This window comes from Periplaneta americana, chromosome 15 (genome assembly GCF_040183065.1).
Source record: "Periplaneta americana isolate PAMFEO1 chromosome 15, P.americana_PAMFEO1_priV1, whole genome shotgun sequence".
Taxonomy (NCBI): domain Eukaryota; kingdom Metazoa; phylum Arthropoda; class Insecta; order Blattodea; family Blattidae; genus Periplaneta; species Periplaneta americana.
Genome location: NC_091131.1, coordinates 173,599,518 through 173,615,530, shown reverse-complemented (window position 1 = coordinate 173,615,530; position 16,013 = coordinate 173,599,518). Strand labels below are relative to the sequence as shown.

The following is a 16,013-nucleotide window of genomic DNA, read 5'->3' as shown; positions in this document are numbered from 1 at the left end:
ATTCCTCACATTAGTTTCATTTCGTTTGCAGATATTGGCATCCCTGCTACACCTATAGCCTGTCGTCTGCTGAAAATCGAGAGTCATCTAGTGGAAGTGAACATTCAAGATAAGGAAATATTGCGGGCAGCCAAAATGGAAGATGGCGCAAAAATCACGCATATCCATCGTTTCAAAAAAAGGAGCATCAACCAGGATGGGCAAGTAGAATATATCCCCACCCAAACAGTAGCAATAACATGTAGGTCACAGTCTCTGCCAAAAGCCCTCACTCTGTATTACAACAGATACGAAATACAAAATTTTCAAGTTTCCATATTACAATGCCTAAACTGCTTCAAATTTGGACACCCAGCCAAATTCTGTAAAAATACACAGAAGTACAGAAAATGTGGTGACACACATCCGGTGGAATGATGTCCCAGCACCTGCATAAAATGTAGCAACTGTCAGGGTCCTCACACCCCAGTAGACGATAACTGCCCAAACAAAAAGCTGGAAACACAAATTTTGCAGATAGTAAATGAAACACGAATGTCACGATATGATGCCATGCAACTACTAACTGGTCGCAAGTCCTACACAGCAGTTGCAATACAGAACAACTTAAATACAAATAAAGATAACTTTCCGGAGCTACCAAAAATAAATACCACACAAACTATACACAGCCCACAGGTAGAAAACAGTACACAGCCAGAAACAAGTAGGAAAAAAAGAGACTCCACAGAAACACCTACATCAAAACTGGGGTTCCCCCAGAGTAGGAAGGTAGACGAAGAGGAAAACAACAAGCAGGTCCAGTGTCGAACCACACCAGGCAAACAGTATAAAGAACTATATGGTAAAGAGGTCCAATATACAGAATTAGCAGATTTCACAATAACCCAGGACTTACTCCCCAACAAGAAAAGTAGTGCATCAACCCCACAATGCCCAAAGGACGCGGGAACAAACCCTCCCTACCAAGAAACAAAGCCCGAAAAGCCGAAGAAAATGGAAAATGAGAGACTAGAAATTTACAAAATGATCCAACAAATTCTACCAAATGTTAATGAGAGTCAAAAAAAAAATTTCTAAAAAAACTCCAGCTCAAAAGCCAGAAGGTCTTTGAGGTCTTAAAGTAATCCAATGGAATGCCCGAAGCATTCAAAACAAAAAGGTAGAATTCCAACAATTTATTATACAAGAAGAGCCTGACATAGTTTTCATATCTGAAACATGGTTACACTCATCAACAAAATTTACTATCCAGGGTTTCACAATCATACGCTTAGATCGACTACAAAGAGAAGGTGGAGGAATTTTATTCATGATAAGAAAGGACATTGTCATCCACAACGTATGCACTGTCACCAATTACAATGACTTGTTTCAAGCAATAGAAATAGATATAGATGCTTACCAAATCATTGGAATCTACAACGCCCCAGGCAACCACATAACCCAGACTTTCTGGACAAACCACTTTCCTATAAATAGCAACAAAAAATATGTTATTATGGGAGACTTTAATCTACACATCACAATAACTCGAAACAGCATCTCTTCGAGATACAAATTTGCCCAACACCTACAATAACAGGACATTTCCTTAATCAATGAAGACAACCCGACGCGTATAGGCCAATTAGGACAGCAAAATAGCTCACCAGATCTCACTTTCCTCTCAAACAATCTCATTCCAACTGTGACCTGGCAAATCAAAATGGATAATATGAGCAGTGATCATTTTCCCATATCCACATCAATCAACCAAGTAATCAAACGACATTGCATATAATTGAAATATCAATTAACAATGATATTGTCCAGCGAGATTGGAAAGATGCCATAGTGATGCCAATTTATAAGTCAGGGTCTCGCTCAGATACAAAAAGTTACGGACAGGTCAGCCTCACCTCTGTGGTTTGCAAACAGATGGAACACGTGATTTCAGCTTATCTAAGGCAGCATTGGGATGACTCAAATTGGTTACATAACTGTCAGCATGGATTTCGGGGGGGCTATTCATGTGAGAGTCAATTAGTAACTGTATGTCAGGATTTAGAAGACGGAATAGATTCCAGTAGCCAAGTAGATGCAGTGATTATTGACTTTTCACGCGCATTCGATGTAGTCCCACACGATATATTGTTGGTTAAACTACAATCAACGGGGATTGAGTTCAGAGTGCTCCAGTGGGTCAAGGAATTTTTTAACTTGTCACACTCAGAGAGTACGGGTAGGGGAGGAATTATCGAATTACTTCCAGGGTCCCGCAGGGGAGTGTCTTGGGGCCTCTTCTATTCTTGGCTTTTGTAAATAATCTGCCAGTTAATATCTTGTCTAGGGTTCACTTATTCGCGGATGATTGTATGGAATACAGGGAAATAAAAAGTTATGAAGATATTACTCTTCTCCAGAATGACCTCAATAGAATAAACGATTGGGCAATAGCCAACAAAATGAAAATAAATTCCCTAAAGAGCAAAGCCATCAGCTTTACAAGGAAAAGAAATAAAATAGTCGCATCGTATACGTTAGGGGGTGAAACCATTCCGGAAGTTAACAAATGTAAATACCTCGGAATAACATTTAGCAGCGATCTCGGCTGGGGGGAACACGTTACAGACACAGCGGGAAAAGCATGGAGAGCATTACACTTTGTGATGAGGGTACTAAGAAAAGGTTCTGATAAATCCAAAGAGATTACATATAAATCACTAGTACGTCCAGTAATGGAATATGGTGCTGCATGTTGGGATCCTTACTGATTAGAACATATTAAGACACTGGAAAAGATTAAAAAACAGGCTCTCAAGTGTTGTCGGAAAAATTCACCATTAAAATGGGACACACTCACGGACAGGAGAACGCGAATTCTATTATGCGCACTGTTCAAAACATACAGAGGTGAGCCTGCCTGGAGAGAAATAAAAAATAGGTTGCAGCCGCCAAATTACTCTTCAAGGAACGACCACTCATATAAATTGAGGGAAAAAAGGCAGAGGACGGACACTGGAAAGTTTTCTTTTCTCAATCATACTATCAGGGACTGGAATGCTTTACCTGCAGACTTACTAAAGGCTTTACCAACAACCAAAAATGTATTTAAAAATAGGCTTACTAATAGACGGTAATTATACACAGTATTTAAAGGGTGTAAATGATATGTTGTTATTGAAGTGCTGTATCAGTGAAGCTTTATAGTTCATAGTGGCAGTGCAAAGTATTTGAACAGTGAAATGTTTTTGAAGTGTTAGTGAAATCAGGATAGAATCAGTGACATGTGTCGTAGTTCCAGTGCAGTGAGTGAGTTGACAGCGAAATGAGTGTAATGTTGAAAGGTACTTGTGCAGATATGAACATATCATCCTCGTGGGTTTTAGTTCGATCTTAAGTTTAAGATACAAATTAGATTTATTTCAAATGTTATTTTAAGCGATCATTTCATTTAATTTAGGATATTCCCTGTTGTTGTTATTATTAATATTATTATTATTATTATTATTATTATTATTATTATTATTATTATTATTATTATAAACAAATAACTCGAACAGCTCATAAAGATTCCTGGGAAAGATTCATTTCTAGAATAGAGCACGATGTACATGGCAGACAATCTTTAGCATTTAAAGTAATGAAACAGTTAAATAGAACAGAAAAAGACACTGCAAAATTAAATACCATTGATCTGAAAACATGGGAAAACCACTACAGAGAATTATGGTGGAATGAAGAAGAATTAGATATAAAATACCCTTCTGAAAATGAAAATGAATCAGAAATAGACAGAATTACTCTAAGCGAAATGAGGGAAGCAATGAAAGAAATGAAAAACAGAAAAGCACCAGGTATAGATGGTATAAATAATGAATTGATCAAATATGCAGGTTTATATGCAGAAATAAGATTACTAAATTTAATAAATGAATGCTGGAATACATGCAAAATACCTGAAAATTGGAAGATATGTGAAGTTATATCCCTCTTCAAAAAAGGAAATAGATTATATAGTAAAAATTACAGAGGTATCAGTTTATTGAACTCCACTTATAAATTATACGCGAAAATTATAAATAATAGATTGAAGATTATATCTAATACACTTTTAGAAGAAGAACAAGCAGGGTTTAGAAAAGGAAGATCTTGTAGTGATAATGTGTTTATTATAAAGAGACTAATCGAAAAGAGAAGAGAATTTAACTTGCCAACGTATTTACTGTTTGTTGATTTTGAAAAGGCCTTCGACAGAGTGAATAGAACCAAACTATGGGCAATAATGAAAGAACGAGGATATCCGCATCATCTAATAAAATCAATCCAAAGCTTATACGAAGAAACCAAAATAGTAATAAAAGCAGATGAAAGAAAGTCAGAAGAAATTTTAATAAATCAAGGAGTTAGACAAGGGTGCAGTTTATCGCCCACTCTTTTTAATATATATATTGACGACATTATGAAACAGTGGAAAATGTTAACACACAAAGGCCTTAGATTGAATAATGACACAAGTATTAACAACTTAATTTTTGCTGACGATTTAGTCTTACTACATTATGACGAAGATTTATTGCAACTGGCTGCCCATAAATTAAATGAAATATGTAAAGATTATAATCTCAAAATCTCGATAAGTAAAACAAAGGTGATGGCTTTTAGTGGAAAAAACCCTCTACGCGCAAAAATAATCATTGATGACCAAATGATTGAACAAGTATCCCACTATAAATATCTAGGATGTGATATTAGCTATGGATATGATAAGGATATTGAATATAAAATTAATCAGTTCCAAGCTATTTGTGGCACAATAAATAGAACGTTGAATAATAAAGCCCACAAACAAACAAAATTAAAATTCTATAAAACAATGGCAGTTCCTACCCTCCTATATGGGAGTGAATCTTGGATTACCACTACTAAACATGAAAGTAAAATCCAGGCAGCTGAGATGAAGTTTTTAAGGAGAGTAAAGGGATGTACTAGAATGGACCAGATAAGAAACGAGGATATCCGTGAAGAACTGCAAATCTACTCCATAAAAGAAAAGATAACTAACAATAAGGAACAATGGAAAGAACATATAGAAAGAATGGCAGAGAGTAGATTACCAAAGAGAATACAAAACTACTTCCCAAGAGGAAGAAGAGATGTTGGACGTCCTCGGAAGAGATGGTCCTAGATCTATTAGTGAAGACGGAACAGGCAATTAATGCCTAAACCAGGAAGTGAAGAAGAAGAAGAAGATTATTATAAATTATTGTTAGTATTAATTATTAGTATTATTATTAATTGTATTTTTAATTAATAAGTTTATTATTGTCATTATTGAGTGTAATTAGTTACCACTGCCACCGAGTATATACCCATTGCAGTGTGAATAAATACATACATACATACATACATACATACATACAAACAATTCGCCAACAGAGCACAAAAGTAGTTATCATACAGGCAGGCACGGAAGTGGATATTGAGCAGCTCGTGCAAATCATAACAGACTACAGCCAATTTGAGGAAAATCGCAACAAACCAGCCAAATCGACCAAAAACTGGTACAGTACTGTCAAACCCAAATGGTGGAGTGAGGAGATAAGGGAGGAAATCAACAAGAGGAAAGAAATGGCAAAAACTTTCATCCACCAAAAAAATTTAACCAATTACATTGCATACAAATGACAAAAGGCAAAGATACGAAGGCTCATTCTCAATGCCAAACGCAAGGCCTGGAAAACCTTCTGCTCCCAATTACAGGCCACACATCCACTTCAATGGTCTGGAAGCAAATAAAACGAAAAGAAAGTCCCCAAAACTCCATTATACAAAGACACCCTAAGTTACAGGAGGACTTCCTAAACATGATCGCACCAGATGAGGTCCAGAATAAAAACCGCTTGCCACATTTCATTTATGACGGGGTGGCAGATAACCTCACAACAGACATCACGCCTGAAGAAATTAAAATAGCACTACAAACAGTGCAGAAAGGAATGGTCATGGGATCTGATGGAATCTCTTACGAAATCGTGAAAAATTTGCCTCACAAATACTATACAATATTAGCAAAAGCATACACACATATTCTAAAACAAAATGCGATCCCTAATTCATGGAGACAATATTATTTCATACCCATACAAAAAACCAGGAACGACAGGATTCCAGGCGCAAGATTTTCGTCCAATGATCCTAACAAATACCGTAAGGAAAATATTTGAAAAAATTCTAACACAACGAATATTATTTGTTTATATGGAAAGAATGGGATAATGGCCCAAATGCCAATATGGATATAGAAAGGGACACAATACAACATATTGTCTACTGCATATAGTCTTAGATATTTTATCTGCATGGACCCAAAGACAACAACTCAATCTAGAAGTGATGGACATATCAAATGCCTATGATTCAGTGATACTCTCAAATCTACAACAAGAAATGGAAAAAATTTTACTCCCCCCAGATATATTTCTGTGGCTGGGAGGAAAAAGGTCTTAAGTAAAAATTTTATACTTTTCAGGAAAGCAGTAGAAAGATTGAAATTGGTATCAATTATAGAGTTTTTTTAATTAAGAGGTTTTTCCTGGATATTATTTGTTTATATTTCTTCTAAAATAGGTAATGTTGGTCAATTAACAATTTTCTTGATTAGGCCTATTTCCAAAAATAGCCGCACTTAAGCCCTTTTAAGACTAGAACCCAAACTGAGTAGAAGGGACTATTAAACATAAGACCTTTTTCATGTCAAAATAAATGAGAAATGTGAATTATTAGGAATGCAAAATGGATCTTAAACAATTATAGGGCTGTTTACCCTTGTGCTTAAAGTTTTAAAAGGAAAGGGCATCAGTATGTGATAAAATGGCTAAAATACATTTTAGACCTTCTTAATAGGGAAACATGGAAAGAAAACATGTGATGGTTTGTAAGGAATAAAGTATTAAATATTCTTAAATCCTTTATTCTGTGTGTGTTCGATTCAAAAAATACTTTGGACATTTGGTAATGCTCTACTGGGTGTTCAGTTCAAAGTGTGTCATGGCTCGCTGTATGCCGTCATGTGGCTAGCCGATGAGCCTAGAGAATTCAATCTTCCTACACTTCCGCAGAGGTGTATAACCTATGAGGCAGAAAAGTTGCCTAGCAAGTACGGCGTTCATTCTGAAGAGTACGTACTGATACGTACGGTAACGCCGGTAGTGGCAGGAATGTGAACTGTTTGGAAATACGTACTGTCAGGATATGGGGAGAGGGTTAAGACGATTACTTACGTATTTGTTGACATTAACTTCGACGGTCTACATGGACATGGAGCATTTGATTTGTGTTGTGGAATGTTACCGTACGCAACTGATGATAACAAATACCCTGCGTATGACTTGCTGGCGCAAAACACAGTTCGAAAGAAGTTATGATAGCACACAGACCTTACAGACCGCCATCTGTTGCTATGACGTTCAAGTTATACCATACACGTTCTCAAGTTCAGATTGAAGAACGCCTTAAATAATAGGCAACTTCTCTAACATATAAGCTGAAACTCGCTTCAAATCGGTGACCCAACAGCAGTGACGTCATGACACACTTTGAAATGAACACCCAGTATAAATCCAGTCAGGAGTCTTATTTGACTTTAACCGTTTTACCAGATTGTAGAGAATTGTTTCCGCTTTCAGAATATATAAAAATCTCATTTACACAAAAAATTGACTTAAGACCTTTTTCCTCCCGGCCACAGAATTAAAGTTATCATTAATCTCATGACCAATAGAACTGTGTCCTTCCCGGCAGCCTATGGAAACACAACAACCAGAATTACCAACTTAGGAATACCACAGGGTTTGTTGCTCAGTCCAATACTTTTCACCATTTACATCATGGGCCTATCACAGCTCCCACTACAAAAAAGCAACATACTCGTACTAATTTTCGCTGATGACATATGAAGGGTACACGGGAATAACGATCAAGGTCCATTTTAGAAAGTTTCGAGAAAAACGAATTTTAAAGTTTAAGCACTTAATACTTTCTTATGTGTATATTTAATAGAAATTGATGTAGTGGAATGTCAAGAACGATGATTTCGTATTACTAGCTAGACCACATGATAGTACTTCTTTTCCACTATAAGATAGCATTATTAACTCAATTTCGATTTTTGATGGACCTTGATCGTTTTTCCCGTATACCCTTCATATATATAACAACCAAAATCCCCCAAGACAAGCCTACAGAAAATCTCAAACAATACATTCAAGAAGACATTGAGACCACCCAGTTTTACCTTAATCAACGAGGACTAACAATAAATCCTAGGAAAACTAAACATATCATATTCCATAAAAGACGAAAGCGCCCTTACTTATGGAATGAAATAGAAATCCAGAAACACAGACTAGATACCCAAACCTGTATCAAAATTCTGGGTGTAGATATGGGCAATAACTTCTCGGGAAAAACACATTACTCAAACCTCCTCCAGAAATTAAAATGGAGAGCAATAATATTCAAGTATATAATCAGCAGATATTGGGGAAATCACTTCACCTACTGTACAACAACTTCTTAATAGCACTACAAGACTACGCCATGGCCATACTACCAAAGCCTCAGGCCCAAATAGAGGCACAACTAAATTCAATCCACTACCAGGTAGCAAAACAAATCCTAGGTATAAGTGGCAAACCACATACCCATTCTGTACTAAAGACAATAAACTACTGTCTTCCTCCAACGAGTTTAGTGCTGGGACCTGAGATATTCTTGCCATCGGTGAGGGGGGGTTGCAGGTAGATTCTTTTGTTGCTACAACCAAGCCAAGCCGAGCGGAGTGGGAAGTATTAATCGTCCAAAAATATGCAGTCTTCAGTTTGTAGTAGTGTGTGAATATGTCATATACATATTGTTTACCTAGGCCTATATTGTTGCAATTTTTGCTCATACATCTCCTTGATATCAGCTATGTTGACATTATATGAATTAATATAATAATAATCCGTGGTGCTACAGCCCGTGGAGGGCCTAGACTGACCAGCCGGCTGCTGGCCTCACGCCCACATGCCGAAGCAGAGGTGGACGATCATCGAACCAGAATGGAGGTATCGTGTGGTTAGCATGATGATCCTCCCAGCCATTATAGCTGGCATTCGCAACCGGATTTCGCTAACTATCGTAGCTCCCCAAGTGCATCACGATGCTGGGTGGGCACCGGTCCCATACACTGGCCGAAATTTCATGAGAAAATTTCATTATATGAATTACAGTGAAACCTGTCTAAAGCGGCCATCTGAAGTTACCTTGTAAAATGGCCGTTTTATCAGGTGGCCGCTTGATTAAGGTTGCGTTTTTTTATGAATCAGCATGAAAATACTGAATTTCACTGACTTTTTAGGACTGTGCGCGTACAAAAATCATGCATATTAATGTCAGCCTGTTCCATTCTTGCAACTAGCCGTTTTAAAACTCGCTTGCGGTACCTCAGTTTAAATGATTGGATAATACCTTGATCAAGGGGCTGGAGGTGTGATGGGGTATTTGGGAGAAGAAACACCAATTTCATGGATCACATTGCGATTTTGTCATTTAATCTTGGAATTGAAATCGCATAGCTAGGCATAATTCTCAAGCAATGATGACGTCATCCAAGCTTTATTGTTGGCAATCCACTTCACCTCCAATAAGCCCACGTCAACATTTTTCAAACATCTCGGTTTCAATGATTTCCCTATCATTAAGAGTGGTTCTTTTTCTCCTGCAGCATTAAAACAAAAGAGCAGGGTTATTCTGTCTTTTGCCAACTTCCCCCCTTTACACTTATTTTCTTAAAACTTAAGTTTTGTTAGGGAGGGCCCTGAAAAAGAACCTGTTTCGTCAACATTGTAAATGTCTCTGAGTTCATATTCCGCAAGAATTGAAGGCAGTCTATTTTTTCCATTCTTCAATAACATTGGATGCAATGTCACCTTCTTCACCAAACACAGAATGAAATGCAATGTTATGCCGTTTTCTAAAGCACTCTAACCACTATTATTAGCAACAAAATTTCTTACATTGAGTTCTTTGGCAATTTCAAGAGCTTTCTCGTGAATCATAAGCCCTTATTGGCAATTTCTTCACCCTCGCACACTTGAACCATTCGTAAATGAAATCATTCACATTACTAAACACAGATTCTCTCTTCCTCCCATTCTTTTAATATTTCATCTTTATTCTTAATTATACCGTTTATTTGTGTCCTTCCATATTTGAATATTTCTGCAATTTTTCTCACAGATATTCCCTTCTCACTTTCTTCAATCATTTTTCGTCTCATCTCTAAACTTAACACCACCATAAATTTATTGTTAGACATGATTTCTCTCTCAAACTAACTTCACAATTCCTCTGAATCAAGTGAATGAAAAGAAGAAAAATTCGTAAAAGCTGGTCCATATAGAGAAAGATAGAAAGAGAAGAAAGAAAATAAAAAAAAAATTAGAATGGTTAACTACCTAAAACATACTGTGACATTTACGACAGAAAAAGTCCGTGTTTCAATCCTTAAAAAACGAATAAGAATTTATAGCTGTGCAGGGTCGGAGTGGAAAGTGACAAAAGAGTCATAAAACAGTAACCAACTAACCCCAAGATATGGAGGGTGTACTGTTGTACACTTAGCTATTGCTTCCTGTTCTCTAACCATAAAAAAAAATAGGTCAGACAGTATCGGTGAAAAGATTTTTTGTTGGACAGTGACCGTTATAGTCAGGTTCCAATCCAAATAGACCCCGGCTGCTGGCCAGCGCATGTAGTGGCCGCTAAATAAAGAGAGAATTTGTATTGATCTTATGGAAAATCCAATTGGTTCCAGAGAAAATTGGCCTTTTGGCCAGGTGGCCGTTTAAATGAAGTGACCGCAAAGGCAGGTTTCACTGTATCCCTAAAGATACAGCATATAACTCACAAAAGTGATAATGAATATTTACCAAAACTTTACAGAAAACGTAATGTAAAAAGTCGCGTGGTTGACAATTGCCACCCAGAAGAATAAAATCTTAGCTACGCAAGTTATACAAGGAACTTCAAGACTGAAACTAAAGAACGTGAACTTGTTTTTGAAGGTACCTAAAGTCTCACCATTGTAAATCCTTTCTAGGAAATACAACAATGAAAAGAAACACGCTGGTTGACAGGTCTTCCCCACATGAGTACTGAAGGCTTGAAGGCAATCTGACACTGTTTGATAGATTGACTCAACAGGCATGAAAGCAGCAATCTTCAATGACACATATATGTTTAATGGTATAATAAATACGAGCACAGTTTGGAAATATGTTGATTGCACCTTGTATCTTACAGCTTAACATAAAATTCACATGTAATTTCCTATGTAACAGTTAGAATATCTGTAATATATGTTTTGTATTAGTTGAAACATTAACATTGAAGTCTACCTGGTTGGCAAGTTGGTATAGCGCTGGCCTTCTATGCCCAAGGTGCTTAAATGCGACAGGCTCATGTCAGTAGATTTACTGGCATGTAAAAGAACTCCTGCGGGACAAAATTCCGGCACATCTGGCGACGCTGATATAACCTCTGCAGTTGCGAGCGTCGTTAAATAAAACATAACATTTTTAACATTGAAAAAACTTATGAATTGAAGAGAATATTTGTAATCACTTGTGGTGCTCCACTACTGTTTTCGAAATATAATAATCCTCATTACCTGTATTGTTATAAAATATATTTTATGGTATGGTAGCATTTAAAATACTTTTCAATCAGCTCCATGGTCACAGACTTTACATGAATTTCTTTATAGAAGGGTAAAAGATATGAGAGAAGATTATTAGACATCTTAGCTTCCATGTAAAAATAACACTTCGGAAGAGTTTAACATATTACTTGACTTTTTATGCTTTTAAAGCACACATATGTCTTTGTAACTGTGGCATAGTGCCCTTCTCCCTGCTGAAAATATGACAGGGTACAGAACATGATGACATAATAAGTGAACTCTGAACTGTCTCGGGATTTAACAAAAGAAAATAAAACGCTAACAAACTCGTACTAATAATGGCTACTTTTAATAACATAAAAGTCAATCTTAACAATATAGAAAGCAGTCCTTAATTTGTGTAACAATTAGGCAAGGTACATCATCCCCCATCAACCAAGGGAATAATAACAACTTACTAGTAAAACTAAACATAAAACAATTCCTCCTGGGCGATGAGGTAAAACCAATAAAAGAACAAGAGTGACAGCAAAGATAACTGCTCGGAATGAAGCATGGGACAATCTCTTATCCCAGGCATAGCGATACAATGCACTCTAATTTTCACGACATCAATGCAATGTATCGTTGTGACAATATTAAGTTCAGCTATTGCTCAAGTATAGTAAATATGCACCCTCTCAGTACCGATCATTATAGTTGGCGACAGTAATGGACAGATAACACTATTTACTACAATTGTATTGGCGGCACTGCAATTCATGACTCATACAAAAATATCAATTCCTCCTCTGAAACAATAATAAACGGAGGCAGAAGCTATGATGCAATTTCTCGTTATCAGCATTCATTGACATTCATCTTAATGAGCCATTTATGCCCACTGGGTCATTTTCGACCCACCCATAAATGTTAGTTTCATTTTTATTATTAAAGGTCTTTGTTTATTTTATTGTTGATGAAATTGTTATTTACACTACTGCGGATCATTTCTTTCTTCCTTAGATGAGCATTGTTGTGGCTGACATAATTACACGTTGCAATTAGCACTACAGATGAACCGAAATAATCCAAAGTTGGTAACAAACCATGACACATTTTGTTCAAATTAGTACAGACATTATGAGCTAAGTCACGTACCTAGGTTAGAAATAATCACACGGTGTATTCTGCAATGCAGGGAGACTGATAACAGAAGTGGGTCGTTTTCGAGCCAGTGGGCACATTCATTGCAGTGTTTCACTTTCTTCACATATATCTAAAATCTAATTTATTGTCTTTACTGTTTGGCCTGCCAGTGTAAACACGTACAAAATTTTGTGTAATCTAGAACAGAAGGGGTTTACAGTAACTTGAGAAAATATTTTCATTATACCTACTTTCTCCAGCTGATAATGTTCATGATACTGGCCATGACTCATTGAAGATGGTAATAACAACTCTGATCATTTATGCCTTAACCAACTAAATACAAGTGCTGAGATTGGCATCCAGGGTAATGAAGTTGGGAAACCTATTCGGTTTGGCTATAAAATTTGGGTTATGGCTACAGCTAAGGTATTGTATATCTTTTGATATTCATCAAGGCCATACTGATAATACTAACAGTAATAAGCTTGAGCTCGGAGAATCTATCATTTATTGCTTAGTGAGCCAACAAACAGAAATTCCCCAATCAACTCTTCTCTTTGTACCGGTACTTCGACAATTTTTTTACGTCTGAAAGACTCATCTGTGCCCTAGGGAATGATAACTTTAGTGCTATCAGTACTTTAATGGAAAATGAGACTGATAATTTCTAATCAGCGATGTATGCAATGGAGGTGGAAAGGAACTAGCCACTCTAACCCATTATCTTATGGCCTAGTTGCCTCATAAGTAGTGCCTTGTTGGTATCACTTGTGAGGTTCAGATCTATCTTCAGACAGTTGACTAAACAAGAACAATTTCCCATTGACGGCATCCAACAGATGAAGAATATGGTTCACAGAGTTTATGAATGTCTCGTATGCAAAGAGAATAACATTGCTGCAGTCAAATGGAAAGACAATGCTATGGTCACAGTAGGCATTGCCACAATGAGGTTGAAACTCTTGCACATGTCCTGGGATCCTGTCCACACGGCGAAGGTCTGCGAAACGCTAGACACCACCAAGTACGATCAATTATAGCCATTGCCCTTAAAGATGCCGATTACAACACCTTTTAAGAAGTACATGGTCTCTCCGTCACTGGCAGCACACGGCGCATAGCTATTATAGCTTTCAAGGAATCTACAAGATCTGGATTCATAATTGATCCCACTGTGCGTTTTGAAACGAATGAGGAACAGCCAGCAGAAGTGGATAAGGAAAACAAGAATATCTACAATCCTACCATTCCATATTACCTCCAAAAGTACCAGCTAGAAGAGCTTGAAGTAATCGGACTTCTGGTTGGAGCAAGAGGTACCGCTATTCTCTTCACGAAAGATGTGTTTAAGAGGCTTGGAATACCTACATCTATTATTCCGATTGTAACTTTAGCTGCATTGAAAGGATCAATTGCTCTCCTGAAGCATCACCTATATTCAAAATGAAACCAAGTTCATTAGCATTCTTTACTTTTTTGTAACACTTGCCTCTCTAAAACTAGGTATATTTCCACCAGTCACAAAATGTATTTGCAGCTAATTAAAAATTAATGGTTCACTGAACTTGTAAACATTTATATGGTTAAGTACTCTTTGTCCCTTGTGGCAGCTCACGAATAGTGAGAAGATTTCTAAATTTTCCAATCAAAGTGCAGTTGTATCTGTTCGGAAGGCAAATATTTCCTTGAAAGAGAAAAAAGGATAGAAATACCTCAGCCTAATATTATTTGCAACTGCAACCAAAATATTGGAAGAATAGACATAATGAACAACAACATTTCAAATGAATCTCAAAATTGGAATCCAGGGCAACACACCAATATTTTGGAGAAGCGGTGTTCCAGCACCACAACAGAAGTATGACACAATTCCCTTCAAATAGGACCAACAGTACACAGACCAAATGAAATAACATTTTTCTCCATCTGTGAGAGATGCTCGTAGAGGATATATGAATGGTATGGCGACTTCGTCACCAATGTGCAGGATGTCGCAATAAAACAACCAAGCCATGCTCTTGATGTGAAATACCCCTACATGAAAGTGTTTTTGTCAACTCCACGTGATTAAGAAATAAGTTACACACTCTTTTTCTTTCATAACATACATGAAATATTGCATGAACTATAATGACTGCTATGAGGTTCAGAAAATAAATAGTTTGAGTATTATATGGCATTACTGCACCTGATTTGCTCACTGGGTCGTTTTCGATCCAACCTGTATCTAGATGTCAATACATTGAAAAAGTCTAAAACAGCATTTGGCATTAATTTTGATATAAGAGCTTATAAATAATCGGCTTTCGTCAAATTTTTACCAAAAAAAAAAATGTTTTGGGCATAAATGGGTTAACCACTCGACAGTACGCATTTTGAATATTGTAAACACGTGATTCAAAATTCTGCTCTTAAAGCTCTAAATCAACTACATGAATGGAATACATCAAATTTGATGACACTCAATTTAAGCAAAAGTAACTACCAAATATTTTCACTCGGTAAAAAAGAAAGAGAATTCAATATCCAATACAATGGCCAACACCTTCCCAGGACTTATGAATAAGAAATATCTTGGAGTTATTTTCGATAGTAAGTTAACATGGAGCAACCATTTGAAACACATTTCTGAAAAAGCTCGTAAAAGATTCTCCCTTCTAAAATGACTAGCAGGAAAGAAATGGGGATGCTCTAGGAATACTTTGAACACTACATACAAAATGTTTATACAGCCAGTGCTGACATACTGCAGAGAAATTTTAATTACTTCACCTTTCATAAACGACATAGAATATGTTCAAAACCAAGCTCTCAGACTCATTACTGGTGGAATCTAAACAACTCCAATAGATTCTATGAGATTCCTCACTAATATTAACAGCATCAAAATGACAATAGAAGAAAAAGCACTATTCAATATGAAAAACTTATCAGATTACCAGGAAACAATTGGCATTCATACAGTCCTCTCTGTAGATTGAAAACTCAAAAAAGTTTCATATCCATTGTTCAAGAATTAAAACAGAAAATCAATGTCCCGAATTTAAAAGAAAACTTACAAATTAAACCAAACCCTTTAACTCTATTAAATATAGAATATAATCTAAATTTAACAGAAGAAATACTAAAATCAGAAGTAAACACTGAAATACTGAAACAATTGTCTTTAGAG

At 36.5% G+C, this 16,013-nt stretch overlaps 1 protein-coding gene across 1 annotated transcript in view; it reads left to right on the top strand.

Annotated features, from left to right (window-relative positions):
* The window catches only part of LOC138715543 (uncharacterized), a 51,617-nt gene that overhangs the window by 5,520 nt on the left and 30,084 nt on the right, over positions 1-16,013 (top strand). The window contains exon 2 of the mRNA XM_069848596.1: positions 32-200. Within this exon, the coding sequence (XP_069704697.1) occupies positions 32-200 (169 nt within the window). The remainder of the gene's footprint in view (positions 1-31; positions 201-16,013) is intronic.